Source organism: Euprymna scolopes, chromosome 4 (assembly GCF_053919585.1).
Source record: "Euprymna scolopes isolate OS-2025 chromosome 4, ASM5391958v1, whole genome shotgun sequence".
Classification (NCBI taxonomy): Eukaryota; Metazoa; Mollusca; class Cephalopoda; order Sepiida; family Sepiolidae; genus Euprymna; species Euprymna scolopes.
The window spans coordinates 3983935-4007918 of record NC_136485.1 but is presented as its reverse complement, the minus strand read 5'-3'; the positions used below and the strand labels follow the sequence as shown (position 1 = coordinate 4007918).

At 35.0% G+C, this 23984-nt stretch overlaps 1 protein-coding gene across 8 annotated transcripts in view; it reads left to right on the top strand.

Moving 5' to 3' along the window:
• The window catches only part of LOC145266450 (zinc finger CCHC domain-containing protein 7-like), a 90845-nt gene that overhangs the window by 53560 nt on the left and 13301 nt on the right, over positions 1-23984 (top strand). For 5 of the 8 annotated variants that reach the window (XM_080122146.1, XM_080122182.1, XM_080122154.1 and 2 more), the window contains 6 exons: positions 4141-4216; positions 9138-9194; positions 11008-11070; positions 17286-17345; positions 17711-17770; positions 18012-18080. In XM_080122146.1, coding sequence (XP_079978272.1) covers positions 4141-4216; positions 9138-9194; positions 11008-11070; positions 17286-17345; positions 17711-17770; positions 18012-18080 — 385 coding nt within the window. The remainder of the gene's footprint in view (positions 1-4140; positions 4217-9137; positions 9195-11007; positions 11071-17285; positions 17346-17710; positions 17771-18011; positions 18081-23984) is intronic. The other 3 variants (XM_080122171.1, XM_080122161.1, XM_080122191.1) reach the window with 2 other exon arrangements.

Below are 23984 nucleotides of genomic sequence, written 5' to 3'. Positions count from 1 at the left end.
CCATGGGCATGGAATATGTGCCTACATTAAGGATGGGTTCCCATGTGGCAGGGATATCTCTAGAGAAGATCCTAATTTACCCTATATGTGCTTCAGGGTTGCACTTGCTAACACCACTGTATTTATATTTGCCCTCTATAGGCCCCACAACAGCGGAGTTACTATCTTTAAGAGCATATCTGAGAAAATAGACCACATACTGTCTTCACATCCCTCGGCTAACATCCACATCTGTGGTGACTTCAACGTCCATAACGTGGAATGGCTAACCCATTCAAATAAGACAGATGATGAGGGGAGGTTTTGTCATGATTTTGCCATTGCTTATGACCTCACTCAGATTGTTCGCGAACCCACCCGTGTGCCCGATACACCCAATCAATATGCAAGCCTCTTAGACCTTTTTCTTTCAACTTCCCCTGAGCTATGTTCATGTACCGTTCATTCTCCTTTAGGATCCTCCGACCACTCCGTCGTATCAGTTAAGATAAAAACAAAATGTAAGAAGCCATCAGACGTACCCCTCCACCGTACTGTATACCGATACTCTATGGCTGACTGGGATAGCTTCCGTACATTCATATCTGATTTACCTCTGCACTCCATGTTTAAAAACGATGTGTCCTCTATAGTATCAGATCTGACCGAATGGTTAATTGTAGGCATAGACCAATTCATACCATCTAAAAAATTCCAACAAAAACCTAACAGCCAGCCATGGTTCTCCCCAGAATGTGCTGCTGCTATCGCGCACAGAAATCACTTTTTCCATAACTACCAACGTAATAGATGCACTGAGACTAAAGCTGCTTTCAGGACTGCCAGCAACCACTGTAAAAGAGTAATAAAAAATGCAAGAGAGCTATATGCCAAGTCTGTTAAATCCAAGGTAGCTGATCAGCGGCTTGGTTCCCACCAGTTTTGGCAAATAACAAATAGGATCTTGAACAGAAGTGTGCGTTCTATCCCAACCATTATCAATGGACCAGAGGTTATCTCGTCAGCATCAGACAAGGCCAAACTATTTGTAAAGAACTTTGCAGCTAATTCTACCCTATGCGACGAAGGCCATCAACTCCCCATATTTCCTCCTATAACACAGAACAAGCTAGGTAACATACAAATATCCGTGCATGAGGTCGTCAAGCTAATAAAAAACCTAGATTCCAGTAAAGCAACTGGCCCTGATGGCATCCCAATTATAGTGTTAAAAAAGCTTCAACCAGAACTTGCTCCCATACTTACGAAACTATTTAAGCGCTGCCTTAAGGAGAAGTGCTTTCCGACCCCCTGGAAGACCTCCTCAGTTTGCCCTGTATTTAAGAATTCAGGTGATAAGTCATCTCCCTCTCAATACAGACCAATAAGTCTTCTCTGTGTTATGAGTAAGTTACTTGAATCAATATTAAATAGAGAAATAGTAAACCACCTCAGCAGGAATAACCTTCTTAGTGACACACAATATGGTTTCCGCTCTGCAAGATCTACCGCAGATGTGCTGACGGTTATATCCCACAGGATTAGTGAATCTCTTGACAAAGGCTTCCTTTCTAGGGCAATTGCTCTCGACATATCAAAGGCCTTTGACAAAGTATGGCATAAGGGTCTACTTCACAAGATTTCCAGCTATGGTATAACTGGAAATGTTTTCTCAATCATTAAATCATTTCTCTCTGATAGGCTCATAAGAGTAGTGGTAGATGGACAAAAATCGGAGGCCTGCAATATAAATGCTGGAGTCCCTCAGGGGTCAATCCTGGGCCCAACTCTCTTCCTGATCTACATCAATGACCTCCCTAAACACATACTTAAATCATTCGTTGACATCTATGCTGATGACACGACCATCTACGGCAACACATCAAAGGCTGTAAATGACGAAGTTCTCTCGGATTCTCTCTCCTCTGATCTCGAGCGCGTGGTTCAGTTGGGGAAGATGTGGCTAGTTACCTTTAATGCATCCAAAACCAAACTCCTATCCTTACATCATCAACGCTCTGATCCCCAGCTGGCATCAATTGTGATGGATGGCTCTCGTCTGGGTGAGGCCCCGTGTTTTGACAAGCTTCTGGGTTTGACCTTTACTCCTGATCTGAAATGGAACACGTACATCAAGTCTGTGGCCAAGGTCGCAGGAAAGATGGTGGGATCCTTCTACCGCTCCAGAAGATATCTCACTACTGATGCAATTCTCTATCTATATAAAAGCCAAGTACGGCCAAGGATGGAATACTGTTGCCATATCTGGGCAGGAGCTGCCAAAAACAGCCTATCATGCCTTGACAGAGTACAAAATAGACTTCGTGGTTTAGTGGGGGATGCCCTTTTCTCTACCCTGCAACCTCTCTCCCACAGAAGAGACGTTGCGAGCCTATCCTTGTTTTATCGTTATTTTCATGGCAGGTGCTCGTCTGAACTCCAATCCCTGGTCCCCCCTCGCGAATCTTTCACGAAAAACACCCGTCTAGCTGAATCCACTGTGAAAAATTTCCCCCACTCTATATCTGTGCCTAAATCAAAACGCGGATTTCATGAGCAAAGCTTCTTTCTTAGAACTGCACGCCTGTGGAACTCTGTTCCGTCTGCCTGCTTCCCTCCGGACTACAACTTGGATGTCTTCAAGTCTAATGTTAACAAATTCCTAATGAACCGCCCCCCTAATTAAACACTTCATAAAATCTCCTCACTAACGTGATGTACTTACAATAACCCTTATCCCTGAGTGGCTTCCGGGCCTTGATAAGTGGTGATCACTGTGTAAAAAAAAAAAAAAAAAAAAAAAAAAATTAATCTTTCTTCTCATAAGAACGCATTTCTTTGAAACTCTGCGGATTAAGGAAATTTCAATATACCTTTTTGAGTATTCTGTCGAACAATACGTTTATGTAAAATATATTTTAACAGTTTTTAATCTTTTCTTATATATACAAGATGCCTTTAATAACTTTCCAGACTTTTTTTTGCGGGCATTTAAAATTGTCATAAACTTTTGAAAATTCAATTGATACAGTTTATGAGATAATTACGTAATTTTTTATGATTTCATGTTCAAATGAACAGCTACAGCAGGAATTGGAGTACACCCTACTAAAGCCTGATTGTCACAGCAATTTAATATTTCAAAAATGCAGTCCGGTTATGAGGACACTTAAAAAGAATGATATGCAATACTATTCTGTTTTAAAGTTGGAAAAATGGCTCAGAAACGTATGGAATGCTTTAAACTGCTTTTAACCATCTTGCATGAATCGAGCACCAGTTTTTGAGTGGCATAGGAGATTCAAGGAAGGCAATGAGTCTGTAAGAGATAATGAGAGGTGTGGAAAGAGTAAGGTAGTCAGAACACCATAGTTGATTAAATTAAAAGAATTTCATGGATAAGGACCGTCGTGTATCTAGAGAGACAGTATGTGCACAGTTTGATGTCAGTGTGGGAATGTACACCCAATTATTTGCGAGGAACTGAAGATGCAAATGCACCAATCCACAACTCCATCCTTGCCACAGACTATTTGACCAAGATGGGCATCAAAACAGTTCCTCACCCTCCCTATATAGTCCAGACTTTGCTCCTTGTGACTTTTGATTATTCCCTAAGCTTTAGAAAAACCTTTGAGGCTGTCGTTATGAGATAAGATGAAAGAAGCTGTGACAAGGGTCATTGACATGTCCACACAAAAGGACTTCCATTGAGCCTTCCAAAAGTTGTTGGAACGATACAACAAGTGCATTGCAGTGCAAAGAGATTACTTCAAAAGGAACTAGAGTTTCATGCGTGTACTATCAATAAAAGTGCCTATAGGAAAAATGTTTGGAAACTTATTGAAGGCACCTCATGCTTATATCTCTGAAAATTGTTTGGCATTCACAAATATAATTTTGTAGTCAGGCATAGACTAAAATTTATTTGTACCAAATATGGTTGGATTACGGAAAGGATTGTGAATTTTTTTTAATGATTCAAATCACAGCATAATATACAGTCAGTTTTGTGGTGAAATCGGTTTTTTGTTTTTGCAAAATTATTCTTTTAGCAAATTTAGTTAAATTAATTCTGAGAACTCAATTATTTTTCCAAAGATTTGAATGCCAATATGAATCCTTAAATTGTAATTGCTTATAATATTTTTTTTCTCTCAGGAATGCATGGAAGATCCGATGAATCAGTTTACCTTTTGGTCATACCCTTTTGTTGTAAATTTTGGTCTTGGAAACAGTAAGTAAATTAATGTTTTTTTTTGTTTTTTTTTAATAACTATAAATATTTGAATAGATTTTTATAACGTTATTAGACCTTCCGAGTCTATACAAACAACCTTGCGCATACACACACACACAAACACACACACACACATATATTAGAATACCAGTCCCATGCCAGGTAAAAATTACTTACCCAAACAACATTCTAAGTGAAAATGATTTTGTGGAACAAACTGAATTTAAACTTGGAACACCCAGGTCGTCAGTCCATTTCGTTAACCACTTAGCCACTCCAAAGAGTTAAGACGAAAATAGTCAGGAAAAGTCAAAGCATCTACAGAATGAAAATGTTTTGTCCATATATACATGTGAAATTGTGTGTGAGTTCCTGAGCCAGTTTATAAGCTGTCACTATGTTTAGTAGTCCATGACTCTGATTTATGTTTACCAAGATTTCAATAGCTCAGTGACTAGAGCTAGATTTAGTAGCTTGCAAGGAGTTAATAGTAGTGTTATGACCAACATCAGTTTGTTTAGCAAGTTGAGTTACCTACTGCTGTGTTTTGGTCGGCACCTAAATAGTTAAATGCTAAATAGTTAAATGCTAAATAGTTAAATGCTAAATAGTTAAATGCTAAATAGTTAAATGCTAACAAGTGCTCGGCCCTCAAAGAAACGATTGAGTATTTCAACCAATAGTGAATATTTTACAGAGACCATTTTTCTGGAGTGTTTTTTTATGGCAATCACTCCAGACAAGATATAAAACCTTGATGTAAAGTGCTAAAAAAGAAATACTTCTTCAAGGTCAAAAACAATAAGTGTTAGTGATAAATTTCAACCCAGAAACAGCAATTTTTTCTGCTTTGTTAAAAACATTGCTCATGGCATGTGAGAAGTAAAGGACAACATAAATGAAACAAAAATGTCAAAATTCAATGTCAACTTCTTCGTTAAAAGTGTGAGTCATCCTTTCTCTAATCCTTGATGTACTTGATTGTATGGTAATTTCAAACTAGTCCTCAATAGCAAAGATGCCTGACAAAATCTTTGTATTTGATTACATGCAGATTCTCTAAAGTTATCTCCCTTGAAAAAAGCTTTTTTGAGATGTCATCCAGTGTGCATGGAGACAAACAAGATTTACATAATTTTAGTTGTAGTTGGATTAGTTTGACTTTTTCTAACCAACTTGAAAATCTAACCATCTTGATTTATCCCTTACTTGCTGGCCGCTATCTCCTACCATCATTTGTTGCTTTGATAGGTTCATGGATTATGGTATTTTCTTCCATTTGGTTCACTCCTAGAAAAGAATATTAAATTTCTTTTTTCTATTTCTCTTAAGTTGATTTTTTAAAATTTTTTCTTATCAGTTAGCATTGGCCACTGAACCTCTCAAATATGAAACTTTTCCTTGTTCAACTGATCCAACATTTTCTCCGACTTTTGTTTTTGCAATTTTAATCTGCCTCTTTGCGTCTGACTAATGACCTTATCTAGGGAGTTACATATGCTATATCATGTTTTTAACTTTTATCAATTAAATTTTTAGATTCGATCTTAGTCTTGTCTAATATTTCTTTTTCTCTTTTTTTTTTTATTTTCAAAAATTTATTTTCTATAAAGTTTTATCATTTGCAGCACAAAGTTGACACTTAAAACTTCGGGAGCAAAAATCTAAATTTCAAACGACTTTTATTGCAGCCACCAATTTCATATTCTAGATATAAATTATATTTAAATTCTTAAAATTTTTTTTTTTTTTCAAATTAACTGTAGTCTTATATTAAGAGGTTAGTCTTTTTTTTTTCAATATGGATAAAGTCTCAAATTAAAGGAGTAACCCCATAATTTCTTTTTCTTCTTTTTTCTGCATTTGTCCCTTTTGCTCAACTTCAGACTTATTAATTTTTAATTTCTGCTCGATTGGTTTTTAGTGCTAATCAATAACTACTTTATCTCCATCACGGATTGGTTTGTCTGGCATACTTTATTGTTAATGATCATTAGTTGGAAATACTGTTGAACAAGGTTAAGCAATTCCTACAATTCAGTTGACATAATCTTCACTTTCTTTCTCATTGCTCTTATCCAATTTATGTTGTCTTTTTTGTTTTTTGTTACATCAAATTCAGTATTGCAAACATCTCCAGCAACATATGCTGACATCATTTAGTCCTTCACATCCACTTCCAATTCATATAACCCTCATATCATTTTCAGACACCATACTAAATACCTGGCATGACGATACGTTGCCTGAAAGTAAACCCCAACTTAATATTCAAAATAACACAGTATTTGCAGCATAAATAATATCTACTTGCTATGGCCAACCTACATTGGTTTTTACTTTGAATGGTTCACCTTCACCAAGTGATGTTACCTCAAGTAACAGCAACGAAGCTCGATACTCCACCAGATTAGATCAATTCTTGTCCTGGAATCAAATAAGACCAAGAGACAACAAAAAAGATATACTATAACATATTAAAATGGTCAATTAGGAGAGGAAAATTAGGTTCTTAACTTTTTTATTAACTCAATGTCTGAGAGGTAAAGGAGAACTTAATGGAATATTTGAATATCTATGTATCTCGTGTAGAAATCACGTGTTAGGCCCAGGAATGGTGAATTAAAATGAAACAAACAGTAGACTTACTGCCTTTCCTACTAAGGGGACTATAGCTCTTTGTGGTCTGGTTCATGCCAATTTTACCCTTTCAAATAGTCTCATCTTCTTACACTTGTATTTCTTTAGTTATAGTCTCTTATAGAAAGACATTTAGCAATTGGTGATATCTTTCATCATACAAATACTGTGTGGCTTATCTCCACTTATTCACCATCTCTTCCATTTTACTAGCAATACACATGAAAAAATTAAAATGGCTTAAAATATTTCATTAATGGTATACATAGAAAGAGCTTGATGAGCTAAGAAAGAAAATTTTTAAAAATTTAAATCCAATTAAAATTAAAGAAGTTATGACTATTTTTGTGCCTCATATGTTTGGATATTTTTCCCTCTTTAAGCATTTTTTCACATTTTGTACACTATTTTTTCAGTGAAAATGTTATATCTTTGTTAAAACAAAAGATTAAGCGATGAAATTTGCCATATACTTGTATTTTTGTGCAAGGAATCAGAATATGCTACTGAAAATCTCCAAAAATAAATGATTTACAAGTAATCTGCAGTAAACACACATAAATATGCTGCAATTCCTTTAAATTGCGATGTATCCATTAAAAGAAAAGAAGTTGGAGAACTCAAAGTTAAATTGTAATGCATTTTATGTAAAAGAAACTGAAATCTAAATTTAGGACTATTTAAAAATGAATATATTGCAATATTTCTTTGGTATTAATGTCGATTAATAATTTCTGATTTTCACCCCAATCCAACCACCTCTCCAAAATGTGATTCTGCCTTTGTAGGCAATTATGTATGAACACTTTGAAAAACTTTAATGAAAAATAAACAAAATTCATTTTAGAATTTAATGTAACATGATTCCCTATTTTGAACAATTCTAGCATTTTAGTGCAGTTAAATATTTTTTTTTTTTTCTATGGGGATAATAATTAATATGAACTTTGTTAAGTCAGGTTTGGTCACTTGTAAATGGATTTCAATTGCTGTTGAATCCACATGAGTAAATGAGGTATTGGCAGTTTAGCTTCTTTTTTTTTTATCTTATTTATTTAATTTTTAAGCAGGTGTGGGTGATGAACAGTGGTTTCAACAGAATGGAACAACTCCCAACACTTTTAATGATTCATTAGAATGACTGCAAGGACATTTTAGGGATTGTATCATCAATGGAAGATGTGATCCTGCATGAACTTCATGCTCATTAGACCTTAACCTTCGAGATTTTTATATGTGGGATAATCTTGAAGATAATGTTCATTAAAACAATTCTCAGACTCATTTCTAGATTCTAAATTGGTTTAAATACTTAAACTTGAAATTTATTGAACAGGTGTAAGGTCATATATATCCCTCTCAACAATAACTTGATATTTAGAAGTTTTGACTTAGTTTACAAAAGTTTTTTAATGTTCAGGAGTTGATGATGATTGGCGGTTGTGAGGTTCCCTGAGAGAGTTTATGGAGATTAGAATCAAAGTCAGATGAGAGTAGATTGAGTCAGAGCTTTAGCAAATGAGGAGATAAACTCATCAACTAACCAACAAAGATACATTGATAGCTATCAATAGACAATGTTTGGGGGAAGAGTCATTATCACACAAAGTTAGAACACAACTGATCTATACATGCCGACCCCAAAACACTGTTTGCTGTGGTTTTCTATTCGTCTTCTTGTTCTTGTTCTGGCCGTGTTCTTAGCGATCATCTAGGGTGCAAATGCTGGCTTATAAAAAATAAAACAGAATGCAAGCTGACAAGAGAAAACACAAACGTTGAAACATATAGATCAATTTTTTCTAAGTTTGTATGATAACGAACTCTCACAAACGTCTGTTGATAGCTGTCTCTCGACATCTCTTTGTTAGTCAGTTGCCGAGTTTGTCTTCTCATCTGCTAAAGCTCAATCATTTTACACCTGACTTTGACGTCACTCTCTCTGATCTTCCTCAGGGAAACTCCAGGCTGCCAACCATCATCAACTTCCACACTCTGAAAAACTATTATAAACTAACTCAAAATTCCTAAATATATTGACTTTAGGGTTGGAAATCCTTGTTTTATTCAGCCACTCCCAGCTGACTACTTATCCTACTTCCAATAATCATTGTATTGCCTTTGTACGTCTTGGTGAATCATTTTTAACTATTGTCATTTTATTACTCCTAACAGCTTTTTCCTTTTTTATGAATCACTTCTTAGCACTCTCAGGGGGCCTGGCTCATATAGTATCACACATGTAAAAAGCTCTAACTCAAACATTTTGACTTTTCAGGTTGGAAAAATTCAAACAACAACAGCAACAGCAAAAAAAGACAAAATTTTTCAAAAGGTAAATTTTTGTTTTCCTTTTCTCATTAGTGCATTTTTCATGTGCATGAATAATATTTACTCTTGCAAATGCACAAGACATCATCATATATATAAAATGCAAACAATATTTCTTTGCAAGTTTACTGTCTGTATAGAAAAATAAAATAGTGGTTTGAATTTGAAGACAAACTTGAGTCGGTCTATCGTCATGAGTTGTTCTGACATTTTTAACTAAATCAACTTTTAACTTGATGGCACCATCAGAATCATAGTTATCTCCCAACTAATCTCCTTCCACTCAAACATTCTGGTAATCTTGGTTCATCCTTTGTGTTGCTGCTGGATCAGTGCTTGGTTCCACAGCACGCACACTGTTCTAATCTCATCCAATTAGGCATTTTATCTTTGATCTTGCATCATAGTTAAATGTTGAATCTTTTGTATGATTTTCTGCTGATGTTGAGGAAATTTGAAATCTCCTTATTTGTGCTGCTGGTACAAATTTCAGTGAGAACTTCATGTTTCTTCCACAAATATGGACGTTTAAAATTGTCCGTGATTTATTATTCGGCATAAAAAATGGAAATATAGTTACATTTTTATCAAAACAGAATTTTACATATATAGATAAATGCTACACAATCATGCACAATGTAAAAAATATGCATTAATACAATTATACACATTTGTTAAATGAATTAAATCATCTAAAAAGAAAGAAAAAACAAATATTAAATAATGAAGGTTTGTTTTTAAAAGAATATACGAATTACTTTAAGTTGCTTGCCTATACACAACTAAGTATATTACAAAGTTGTATTTGCATTTTAAATGGAAATGTAGGCTTTTAATATTCATACCTATGCAGAAAGAAGTCAACATATACATCTGTCGATAGAGAGGTCAGTTGTCCTCATTAAACATTATCTGGATTCGTACATAGTGTCAGATTGATTGTTTCAAGAAAAATAATAAAATTTCGGATAAAATCATCCACTCATTCTATCATTTATTTTACCCACATATAAATGAAATTCTTTTTAGAAATAAACTTCAAGCTTAATCGTTTGTTTTTTTAATTAAATCCACTAATTACGTATTCTTACATTATTCATAATTTGAAAAGAATATTGTTTTAAAGGAATATGCAAATTAGTTATCCTTTGCTTGATATCAATAAGTCAACACACACACACACATATATGGTTTTCATCTCTTCTTGTTCTCATCGTAGCCGTATTGTCTTGATAATCACGGCGGTTGCAAGTTATAAAGTTACCAAGTATAAAAAAAATAAAATAGAATGCAAACTCACAAAACACAAACTTTGATACTTTGTGTATAGATCAGTTCTGTTGTAAATGTGTGTGTGATGAATGTTGTCTGTTGATGGCTGTATGTCAACGTATCTTTGTTGGTTGATTCCTCATCTGCTAAAGCTTTGCCCGATTTTCTCACATTCAACTTTTTCATTCTCTCGAATCTCTCTCGAGGGACCTTTGAGCCATCAACCATGGTCAACCCCCACATACTGAAAAACTTATAAACAAAACTCAAAACTTCTAAATATATTGACTTCAGGATCAGAAATCCTACATCTAAATCTTTTGTCCTACTCAGCCACTCCCAGCTGACTACCCATCCCATCTCCAACATTTATTGTAACACATTTGTGCATCTTGCTGAATCATCTTTAACCATTGTCATGTTTTTTGTTTTACTTCCTACAACATTTTTTTTTAATGAATCACTTCTTAGCACTCTCCTGGCCCCTGGCTTACATTGCATCACTCATAGAGAAATCTCTAATTAAAACATTTTTTATTTTTTAGGTCAGAAAAATACAGACAAGAAGAAGAAGAAAAACAGCAAAAAAGGGCAAACTTTATCAAAAGGTAAATTTTTGTTTTCGTTTTCTTATTAGTTCAGTTCCTTTTTGACTTTTTCTACAATTTTCTGCTGATGAGGAATTTTGAAATCTCCTTATTTGTGCTTCTGGTACAATTTTTTAAAAGAATTCCATGTTTCGTCCACAAATATGGAAAAAATAGAAATACAGTCACTGTTTTCATTAAAAGAGTTTTACATATATTTTAATATATATACAATCGATTTAGCTTGAGGTTCGTACATCATGGGAATACCATGTAAGAGAGTGAAATAGGATGATAAATGTTTGTGACTATCAACCTGTTTGTTGGACCAAAGTTTACCATTCTGTCGCTGTCAAAGCCTTGATCACCGGTTCCAAACTGACCAACCACATCACATGAAAGGTAGTTGCTCTTCCCAGCACATACATTCCAGTCTCTGGTCACAATCAATATTTCACTGAATGCGATTTAGCGAACAGTGTTGTGCAAATCCTTCATGCATTCAAGGACTTTGATATGTACTATGCATCCATTTCTTCAACCAAATCCCAAACTACATCATCCGTATCAGAATGATAAACTGTGCTTCAACGAACAGGCTGATGATCACAAACACTTCAAACATCCTATTTCAATCTCTTACATGCAACACCACGAGCATCACAGAAAATTTTCTTCAAAGGAGACTTTCTTGGTTTGGTCACATTCTTTCTTTAATGTGCTGAGGAAAAATTCATCTACAACTTGGTAGCTCCAATTGCAGGTTGGAAGAAGCACAGAAGCAATCAACTTAAGAATTGGATACAAACAGTTATGACAGATGTGGAGTTTGTGGCCGCCCTCACATTTTTGATGTTCGACCCTGGAATCAGGAATAGTTGAAGTATACCAAGGATCACATTGACATGAGATGTGATAAACGCATTAGAGCTGGCTAAACATCCAGGTATAAATGTTGTTGTAGTTATGAATATGTGTGTGTGTGTATATGCGTGAATTTTTCACCGTAAATTCTATGCAATCATGCACAACATAGAAAATATGCATTAATATAACTGTATATATATAATATAAATTTGGTTAAAAGAAACGAATCTCTACTATTATATAAAAGTCACTTTGTGTGGGAGAGTTTCTTCTTCATAGGTTCCGAAACGGCTGAGCCTATCTTTCGCAAATTTCACATAAAGTTAATTTATATGTCTGCCAGTGTCCTTAGATACAGAAATTCATCCAATAAAAATCGAAAAAATCCCATCCTAAAAATAGTTTTTATTTTCTTATAGATGAAAAAAAGAGTTTTTACATGGGAATATTTTAGGTTACATCGGCAAGGGAGATAATAAAATCTGCCAGCATTCGACTACAGTTCAACTGATCCCGTGGTCAAACTCAGGTCTACCTTACTATTTTATTTAAATTTTTTCTTATTAATGAATTCAATTTACGATAAAAGAGGAGTTTCCATTTAAAATTGCCGCAAATCATTTCTTTTTAAAACTAAACATTAATCAGAAGTGAGTTGCGAAGGCATTCATCGTCAAACCAAATCAGCTGACATGATGTGGTAAACAAACACAGATGGAATTTGATGAAATACATTTTTTCATTATTTATTTTATTTTTGGGTTTTCTTTTTGCGAATTAGTTCACCGGGCAAATTATTGAGCATTGATTTTATAATAATACTTACGTAATTTGCATAAATTAAAATATCATGTTTAAGCGTATTGTACGACCGAGCAACGACAGGCGTCTAGCTAGTATTAACTTATAAAGGTTTGTTTTGAAAGGAATATGCAATTTAGTTATCATTTTTTAAAGTTGCGTGTATATAACTGAGTATATTAGACAGTTGAAATATGGGCTTTAAATATCAATATCTGTACAGTAAATACGTTAGCATACAGTGTCTTGGGAGTTTCTTTAAAGCTACAAAAAAAAAAATGTCCTTCGTTGGAAAATTATTTTGTCAATCAGTCAATTATTTTCCTGCATCACTAAATCGTTTTACTTACATGGACAAACAATAGTACCAATGTTCTTAAAGGGATCACCAGTTGTTTACCATAAAATATTGTTTCTGAGATTTATAAACAAAACAGAATATTAAATTATGGCTTGCCAGCAGTGTTAATCAAACACCACCTCCCTTAAAACACAAAAACAAAAATATTTTTGATACTGTATCTAAATTTTTTTTTTCCTCTTAATAAATTAGGCTAATCAATTTATGTCATTTAAAAATTATTTCTTACCTGTGTCATTTGTCTCTGTTTCCAAAAATTAATCTGCCTGTTATTTACAAACCACTGTTTCTATATAGTGTTTGGTTGAATATATATATATATATATATATATATATATATATAGAGAGAGAGAGAGAGAGAAGTTAACTGTTCTTATTAATTACATTTTAGGATACAAATCCGTTAATTCTATCATTTATTTTTTCCATATGTACCCATATATATATATATATACCCTTTAACAGAAGATAACGACTGATGCACATTTCAAGTGACACCGGTGGTTTGACATTGGCGTTGGTTGTTTGTAAACACGTCAAATAGCAGACATGGTCGAATGTTCATGAGCAAAATTTTTTAAAAATATATTTAAAGAACATTTTAATAAAACTAATAATAATAATAATAATAATTGACGCTGCATACCTATAAGTTCTCTAACCCTACCTATTCCCCATTACCACATAATTGCCCCCCCCCCACCGAAAAAAAAATTAGACCGAATAGCAAAGTAGTCAAGGAGAAAGGAAAGACTGAAAAGTGAACACTGACCAGACATCCACTGTATAAGTGCGAAGAGAACTGGGACCTTGGGAAGCTTATTGCCACTCAAATTTCAGTAAAAACCAATGGCTACTGCCAACGAGAAATCAATGGCAAGCAGCTGGGGCAATAATGCAAATTTATTTGCAAATGGTATCGAAAGAGGTGACGAGTACTGGAAAATCTGGGGAGACTTGTTGTCACTCAGCTTCCAGGGAACACCACAGGCTGTATTCAATGAGATTTTTGATGACCTGTGTGAAAGCTCACAAAAGATGAATAAAAAGGATGATCTATATTACAAAGCACTAAAAACTGACGTCATAACAGAATTTTGGATGCTGATCCCTCTTGTCTATTCAAAAATACGTAATTTTAAAAACTTTTAAATAAAATTACTGAAACCAAACTTTTAATGCAGAAACAAGCCAAGTACATCCAAGGATGGAATACTGCTGCCATATCTGTGCAGGAGCTGCTAAAAGCAGCCTATCCTGCCTTGACAGAGTACAAAATAGACTTCGTGGCTTAGTGGGGGATACTCTGCAACCTCTCTCCCACAGAAGAGATGTTGCAAGCCTATCTTTGTTTTATCGTTATTTCCATGGCAGGTGCTCATCTGAACTCCAATCTCTGGTCCCCCCCTCGCCACTCTTTTACAAAAAACACCCGTCTAGCTGAATCCACTGTCAAAAACTTTCCGCACTCTTTATCTATGCCTAAATCAAAACGTAAATTCCATGAACAAAGCTTTTTTCTTAGAACTGCACGCCTGTGGAACTCTGTTCCATCTGCCTGCTTCCCTCCTGACTATAACTTGGATGTCTTCAAGTCAAACGTAAACAAATTCCTGATGAACCACCCCCTTAAGTAGACTTTAAATATCCACACTAACGTACTGTACTTACAATAACCCTTGTCCCTGAGTGACTTCCGGACCCTAATAAGTGGTGACCACCTTGTAAAAAAAAAGAAAGAAAAAAAAAAAACAAATATAAAATAACTGACTTGCTCGGATTTTTGTGAATGTTTCACAGGTTTTTGAGACCAAGATTAGTTTTGTTTTTCCTTTCTGTGTGCGTTTTTAATACAATTCTATATTTATTTAAATATTGCAATGTATATCAGTGGTCAGGGAATGAGAAATCCTTCTATACGGAGACAATTTTTATGCATAATAAAATCACAAGTATAGAAAATCGAAATTTAAAAAATATATTTTTTCACATATTTTTTCATAACTTTTATTTTTATAACGATGAAGTGAAATATCACAGGATACAAATTTTTTTATAACTTTTATTTTTATAACGATGAAGTGAAGTATCACAGGATACAAATTTTTTTATAACTTTTATTTTTATAACGATGAAGTGAAGTATCACAGGATACAAATTTTTTTATAACTTTTATTTTTATAACGATGAAGTGAAGTATCACAGGATACAAATTTTTTTATAATTTTTATTTTTATAACGATGAAGTGAAGTATCACAGGATACAAATTTTTTTATAACTTTTATTTTTATAACGATGAAGTGAAGTATCACAGGATACAAATTTTTTTATAACTTTTATTTTTATAACGAAGTATCACAGGATACAAATTTTTTTATAACTTTTATTTTTATAACGATGAAGTGAAGTATCACAGGATACAAATTGATTTATAACTTTTATTTTTATAACGATGAAGTGAAGTATCACAGGATACAAATTTTTTTATAACTTTTATTTTTATAACGATGAAGTATCACAGGATACAAATTTTTTTATAACTTTTATTTTTATAACGATGAAGTGAAGTATCACAGGATACAAATTGTTTTATAACTTTTATTTTTATAACGATGAAGTGAAGTATCACAGGATACAAATTTTTTTATAACTTTTATTTTTATAACGATGAAGTGAAGTATCACAGGATACAAATTTTTTTATAATTTTTATTTTTATAACGATGAAGTGAAGTATCACAGGATACAAATTTTTTTATAATTCTTATTTTTATAACGATGAAGTGAAGTATCACAGGATACAAATTTTTTTATAATTTTTATTTTTATAACGATGAAGTGAAGTATCACAGGATACAAATTTTTTTATAACTTTTATTTTTATAACGATGAAGTGAAGTATCACAGGATACAAATTTTTTTATAACTTTTATTTTTATAACGATGAAGTGAAGTATCACAGGATACAAATTTTTTTATAACAAAAAGGCCTGCAAAATGTTCATCAGTATCAAGTACACAAGTGGTTTGTGAACAAACTAAGTTTATTTACGGCATAATCACAACGCACTGCAATGGAAGTATCATAAGAAAAGCTTGTTAAATTAGAGCAGCCATTCGGCATACATTTTCGAATTACACCTGATATGAATATTAGCTGAAGAGTAAACAGATGTAATTTTTTATTCATATGTTCACTTGATGACAGTAACTGTATCGTCGTAAGGATGATAAGCATGAAAAATTAAAGAGAGGCTGAGTACAAATGCAAACGAGAAATGCATAAAGAGCAACTGCATTTTTTAATGGAGATGAACGGCATTTTTTAATGGAGATGTTCCATTTTTATTAGAGATTAACCTATTACGTGTTCCATTTTTATTAGAGATGAATCTATTACATGTTGAATTTTTATTAGAGATGAACCTATTACGTGTTCCATTTTTATTAGAGATGAACCTATTACGTGTTCCATTTTTATTAGAGATGAATCTATTATGTGTTCCATTTTTATTAGAGATGAACCTATTATGTGTTCCATTTTTATTAGAGATGAACCTATTATGTGTTCCATTTTTATTAGAGATGAACCTATTACGTGTTCTATTTTTATTAGAGATGAACCTATTACGTGTTCCATTTTTATTAGAGATGAACCTATTACGTGTTCAAAGCAATCTTAAAGATTGCATTTTTAAGTGAAGAAATTGAATAGCAATCCAATTTCTCACGGAAATGTTGTCTTGGGTTGTTGTTTAGGCAGCAGTCAAATATTATCAAATGATATCAGAGAACATCTTTTAATATGAACTTTGTTAAGAGTTTATCAGATGGTGGACGGGGAGTTCAATTTGTGGTAAACTTTCACATAAGTTTACGTATATGTTGTGGCCCAGAAGGTACACTAAGGAGAACACGGATAGGGGTTAAAAGGACAATTTCTATTGAAACCTAACAGATTATACAGAGAGCAATAGTTGTAGCACATAACGCCAAAATGGTGTACTACAATAGTACACAGGCCACACCCGAGCTTCAGTCTATTTATACAGTTCAAAAGAGTTCACACCTTGTGCATGGGTGAGTCCCCACAAGTATAATTATTCTCTTGTATTTAAATTCTAAATTGCTTCAAAATACTTCACATTTAACTTGAAATTTAATGAATATGTAACAATCTTTAACTTAAACATTTTTGACTTTTCAGATTCAAAACATACAGACAGCACAAAAAACAACAGCAAAAAACAGCAAATATTTTCAAAAGGTAAATTTTTGTTTTCCTTCTCTCATACAATTATGTATTTCATTTGCACGATCAACTCCCGCAAACTGAAAATATATCGTAAACTAAAAACTTGTAAAAATATTGACTTCAGGATCAGAAATCCTACATCCGGATCTTTCGTCTCACTTAACCACTCCCAACTGATTATCCCACTTACCTTCAATATTTGTGCGTCTTGGTAAATCATTTCTAACCATTATCATGGCTTTTATTTGTGCTTCTTGGTAGTCATTTTTTATTAATTACTTCCTAGCACATTTCACAGCCCTGACACATGGCAGGAAAGAATCAATACTATCGCACATGTCAAATTCTTACTTGGCCATTTTTTTTTTACTTTTCAGGTTTGAAAAAAACAGATAATAACAACAACAGCTGCAAAAAAGTGCAAACATCTTCAAAAGGTAAATTTTTGGTTTTCCTTTTCTCATTTTTGCATTTTTATTTGCATAATTAATGCATCATCACTTGCCGTGTACAAAGTGCAGACAATATTTCTTTGCACGATTAATGTCAGTAGAGAAAAATACCAGTAATTAAACATGCATACAAGATTATTCGAATTCTTGCATTATACATATAGATATATGAATCTAATTTTTTTTATTCTTTCTAACTATTTTTATCTTCATTTTTATCTTGCAGATCCTTGTAAAGTGAGAAAACTTGCAGAGTCTAATTCAAAGATTTTTTCTCACAGTAAAGTTCCCTCGGGTTAGTAATTGTGTATATTCAACGTTCTCATGACAGACATTGTAGTAGAAGTTTTCAGTGTTTGTAACATTTACTAATCTATATATAATGAAATAAAGAAGTAATACACATGGTTTTGTGATATTATCAACGTCCGCTCTTAAAGTGTTAGAAAGCGATTGATACAGAACGAGGAAAATCTATATGAAAAAGCGAAGAAAAACGAACCAAAATCTAGAAAGCGATCTGAATAGAAAGACAATGGGTTGGGAGGTGGTTCATCAAGGTGTCTGAAATAGGATTGTTAATCAAGGTGTGACAGTGACTTGGACAAATGACCGGACAATATAGTCAGGAGAGTCTTGAGTTGACAACAGTTGGAGACAGTTGACAACATTTGGGTGCTCAGAGCAGATCAGAAGTGTTTTGAAAGACAACTCAGATGGGGTCGTTTTCTGGAATAGTATCACACACACATCCAGGGTACACCTGATATCTACAGAATCTGTGTTTTCTCTTGTGTTATTTTTTTTTTTTTCATACTTATGAGCCACTGTGCATGTCATCGGAAATCACTAATATGAGAGAGAGCTACTGTGCATGTCATCGGAAATCACTAATATGAGAGAAGTTGAAATGGCCAGAACGAGAAGATGAAGAATAATAGAAAACCATAAACACAACAGAGTTCTGTTACGAAGAAGAGTATATAGTTTCACAATTTTTCAGCTTTCATATTAATGTCAGCATTGTTTATACAAATAAATATACAAGTTAATTAGATAGTAGTAGTGGCTATCAGTATACCATGACAATTCTCTAAGCTATTATATGAGGAAATCAAAAAAGGTGACAAAGAAAAATGCAACCCATGGACTCATTAATAAAGTATACAATCGTTTCTGAACGCAAATCATATTTGGTATAAAATAAACTTCCATCTTTATTTTTTTTGTTTTTACATGGAGTTCACCACTTATCAAGGCCCAATGGCCACTCGGGGATAAGGGTTATTTTGTGTACAGTAATCAAAGGGATAGTGTAGCTATAGTATTGGAGAATTGGTAAGGTGTCATTACTTGGGGGGGGGTTCATCAGGAATTTGTTTGTGTTGGACTTGAAGACATCCAGGTTGAAGTAGAGAGGGAAACAGGCAAGCGGAACAGCGTTCCACAGGCGTGCAGTTCTAAGAAAGAAGCTTTGTTCATGGAATCTACGTTTTGATTTAGGCACAGATAGGGAGTGGGGAAAATTATTGACAGTGGTTTCAGCTAGTTGGGTGTTTTTTGAAGAAGATTAGCGAGGGGGGGAACCAGAGAATGGAGCTCAGACGAGCACCTGCCATGGAAATAACAGCAACAGTATTCCATCCTTGGACGTACTTGGCTTTTATATAGATAGAGAATTGTATCAGTAGTGAGATATCTTCTGGAGCGGTAGAAGGATCCCACCATTTTCCCAGCAACCTTGGCCACAGACTTGATGTATGTGTTCCATTTAAGATCAGGAGTAAAGGTCAAATCCAGAAGCTTATCAAAACATGGGGCCTCCCCTAGACGAGATCCATCTATTTCAATTGATGCCAGGTGGGGATCAGAGCATTTATGATGTAGAGATAGGAGCTTGGTTTTAGATGCATTAAAGGTAACCAGCCACCTCTTTCCCCACTGCATAACGCGCTCAAGATCAGAGGAGAGAGAATCAAAACGAACATCATCATTTACGGCCTTTGATGTGTTGCCATACATGGTCTTGTCATCAGTATAGATTGCAACAAAAGATTTTAGTATGTGTTTTGAGAGATCATTGATCAGGAAGAGAGTTGGGCCCAGTATGGACCCCTGAGGGACTCCAGCATTAATATTATGGGCCTCTGATTTCTGCCCATCAACCACTACTCTTATGAGCCTATCTGAGAGAAATGATTTAATGATCGAGAAATCATTTCCAGCTATACCGTAGCTGGAAATCTTGTGTAGTAGGCCTTTATGCCAAACCTTATCAAAGGCCTTAGATATGTCGAGAGCAATTGCCTTAGAAATGAAGTCTTTGTCGAGAGATTTGCTAATCATATGAGATATAGCCGTTAGCATATCTGGTGTAGATCGTGCTGAACGGAAACCATATTGCGTGTCGCTAAGAAGGTTATTTCTGTTGAGGTGGTTGACTACTTCTCTATTTATTGTGGATTCCAGCAACTTACTCATAACACACAGGAGACTTATTGGTCTGTACTGAGAGGGGGATGACTTATCACCTGAATTCTTAAATACAGGGTATACTGATGATGTTTTCCAGGGTGTTGGGAAGCACTTCTCCTTAAGGCAATGCTTAAACAGTTTGGTAAGTATGGGGGAAAGTTCTGGTTGTAATTTATTTTAACACTATAATTGGAATACCATCAGGCCAGTTGCTTTACTGGAGTCAAGGTTCTTGATTAGCTTGGCGACCTCACGCACAGATATTTGTATGTTGCATAGCGTGTTGTTTGTTATAGGAGGGAATATGGGGAGTTGATGGCCTTCGTCGCACAGGGTAAAATTTGCCGCAAAGTATTTGGCAAATAGTTTGGCTTTGTCGGATGCTGTTGAGATGACCTCTGGTTCATTGATAATGGTTGGGATAGAGCGCACGTTTCTGTTCAGGGTCCTATTTGCTATTTGCCAGAACTGGTGGGAACCAAGCCGTTACTCAGCTACTTTGGATTTAACGGATTGAGCATATAGTTCTCTTGCATTTTTATTACTCTTTTACAGTGGTTGCTGGCGGTCCTGAAAGCAGCTTTAGTTTCAGTGCATCTATTACGTTGGTAGCTACAGAAAAAGTGATTTCTGTGTGCGATGGCAGCAGCACATTCAGGGGAGAACCATGGCTGGCTGTTAGGTTTTTGTTGGAATTTTTTAGATGGTATGAATTGGTCTATGCCTACAAGTAACCATTCGGTCAGATCTGATACTACAGAGGACACATCCTTTTTAAACATGGAATGGGGAGGTAGATCAGATATGAATGTGCGGAAGCTATCCCAGTCAGCCATAGAGTATCAGTATATAGTACAGTGAAGAGGTACGTCTGTAGATTTATTATATTTCATTTTTATCTTAACTGATACGACGCAGTGGTCGGAGGATCCCAGAGGAGATAGAACGGAACATGAGCATAGCTTGGGGAAGTGATTAGAAAAAGGTCTAGAAGGCTTGCGTATTGACCGGTAGTATCGGGAACACGGGTGGGCTCGTGGACAATCTGAGTGAGGTCATAAGCAATGGCAAAATCATGACAGAACCTCCCCTCAAATCAGTCTTATTTGAGTGGGTTAGCCATTCCACATTATGGACATTGAAGTCACCGCAAACGTGAATGTTAGCCGAAGGATGAGCAGACAGGATGTGGTCAATTTTTTCTCCGATATACTCTTAAAGACAGTAACTCCGCTGTTGTGGAGGGGGGGGCGGGATAGAGGGCAAATATAAATGCGGTGGTATAAGCAAGTGCAACCCGGAAGCACATATAAGGTAGATTAGGGTCTTCTCTGGAGATATCCCTGCCACATGGGAAGCCATCTTTAATGTAGGCACATATTCCATTCCCGTGGCGATCTTGAGGGTCAGATTTAGATGTTAAGTTAGAGTATCCTTTAATTATGAACTCATCTAGGGAGGTGGTTCGCCCTATTCCAGTTTGGCTTAGAAAGAATATGTCAGGTTTCGTCTCCTGTAATTGGGTTTCAACCTCTGGAAGGTTAGAACGTAGACCCCTGATGTTCGAGAAGGAGACATGGTAGTAGGGGTCTACGTAGGAGGATGGGGTTCTAGGTTTATTCGTGACTGACTTGTCCACCAAGTTTCGGTTTCAAATGTCCATCTTTTGTTTTATCATCATTTCATGAAACATTACAAATGTGCATATCTAGGTGGCCAGCACACTTGTATATGTGTAAATTGTCAGTAACTCTGGCACATTCTGATGTTTTTAGATGAGGATTGATTATTCGGATTCAGATTCTTTGAACTACTGTTTTCAACTTGAATGTTATTTTTCATGTTTCGACATTCAGGTGTATCTCGTTGAACTCCGAGAATCTACACAGAATTTCTAACACCACCTTTTATTTAATCCACAGAAGTAACATGCTCTTATTCCGTCAGCCATGACTGGGTAAAGACCTAAGTAATTCGCAATTGTATTTGTAGTGTCACTCAGACTGAGGATTGAACCTTCAACCTCCAGAAGTGTAAATTACGATTGAATTTTACCAAGTACTTTATCCACTACATCATGAGTCCTTGTCCGCAAGTACCCATGGTGTAATGTATAAAAGATTCCTGATTTTGACAGGATTCCTGAGTTCGACTGGCTACACCTGAAGGTCAGTAGTTACATTGACGAAAATGTAAAAACACTCAAGAATACAAATAATTAGCATTACAAGCGTATGCTGTATTTTCGTGGACATCGGCAATATTACACACCTAATGTACTTCAACAAGTCATATCTTTTTTATTTGTGGTTCAATTTTTAAAAGAATTACATTGATTAAAAGAGAATAAAATCAGCATTCCAATGATGTTAATTTATTTTTATTTTATGCGTTCAATGTTTTTATGCTTCAAGTTAAAAATGTAAAATTGGTAAAAAAAATGACAACAAAAAGGGAAACACTTTTTTTAATGTTTTCATTTTATACGTTACGTTTGGAGACACATGCGCGGGATTAAATTTGATTAAATATGGCTAAAATTTTACAGAGTATATAAACAAAGAAGTCCCTCTGTACTGGTGTTTGATTTTGATTTTTACGACCACAGAAAGCAAAGTTATGACCGAGCAAAATTGACAAGGAATATTTTAAAATTGATGAGATAAATCGGCATATATCATCTATTTTCATATAGATAATAGTTTCAGAATAATTTTCATGTATAATATGTAAATATTTGATAATTATTAATTGCACAGAATTTTATTTAAAATGTTATCTTTTATAGAAATCAAATCCGCTTACAGAAAAACGGCTGCTAAGCGCGTCATGCGCTGAGCTGGCTAAAGTATTCTCTTAAAAATAGAAAACTGTGATTCTGCTTTCGTCTTACTAGACTAGTCATTTTTTATTCTGAGTTTGTCAATTTAAAAAAATTATTTTCAAGATTTTCAAATTTGGTTTCCAAACAATACTATTTTGTTGTTTTTAACGTTTTTAGTACACATTTTTTTTTTTATTATTACATTTTTACCCCAAACAAGGCACATTGCCACTTTGGTGTAGGGGGCTACTATCAGGGGCAGCAACTACTGGGGCACTATGTTGGGATTTAGGCAGCAAGATGGCGGTTCACGTTACACTTGAACTTCTGCATGTCAGTACAGTTGGGGAAGCAGGAACTTGGAATGGAATTCCAGAGTCTAGCAGTTCTGGGGAAGAAACTACTGGAGTAGAAAGATCTTTTACATCTAGGGATCTCTACTGAGTGGGGGTGGGATTTAGCTGCCTGTCGGGTTTGTCGAGGGTGTCTATGTCGTGGGGGCACAAGTGTCTGCAGTTCGTCAGAGCATTCACCATTAAAATACTTGTAGAACAGGCAGAGGGAAGCAATGTTTCGTCGATGGGACAGAGGCTAAAGCGTAGATGCCAGTTCAGAGCCTATCAGATGGGCGACTCTCTTTTGAATCTTGTCTAAGAGCGAGAGACTAGCAGCAGATGCACCAGCCCAAATGTGACAGCAATACTCCATACATGGGCGAATGGTGGCCTTATAGAGATACAGGATACTTTCAGGTGTCAGTAGTTTTTTAGCACGATAGAGAGAGCCTACCTTCTTCGCAGCGGCTCTGGCAATGTTTTCAATGTAATTGTTTCAACTCATGTTTTCTGTGAACGTTACCCCAAGCAGTTTGAAAGATGTACTTTCAGATAGGGAGTCACT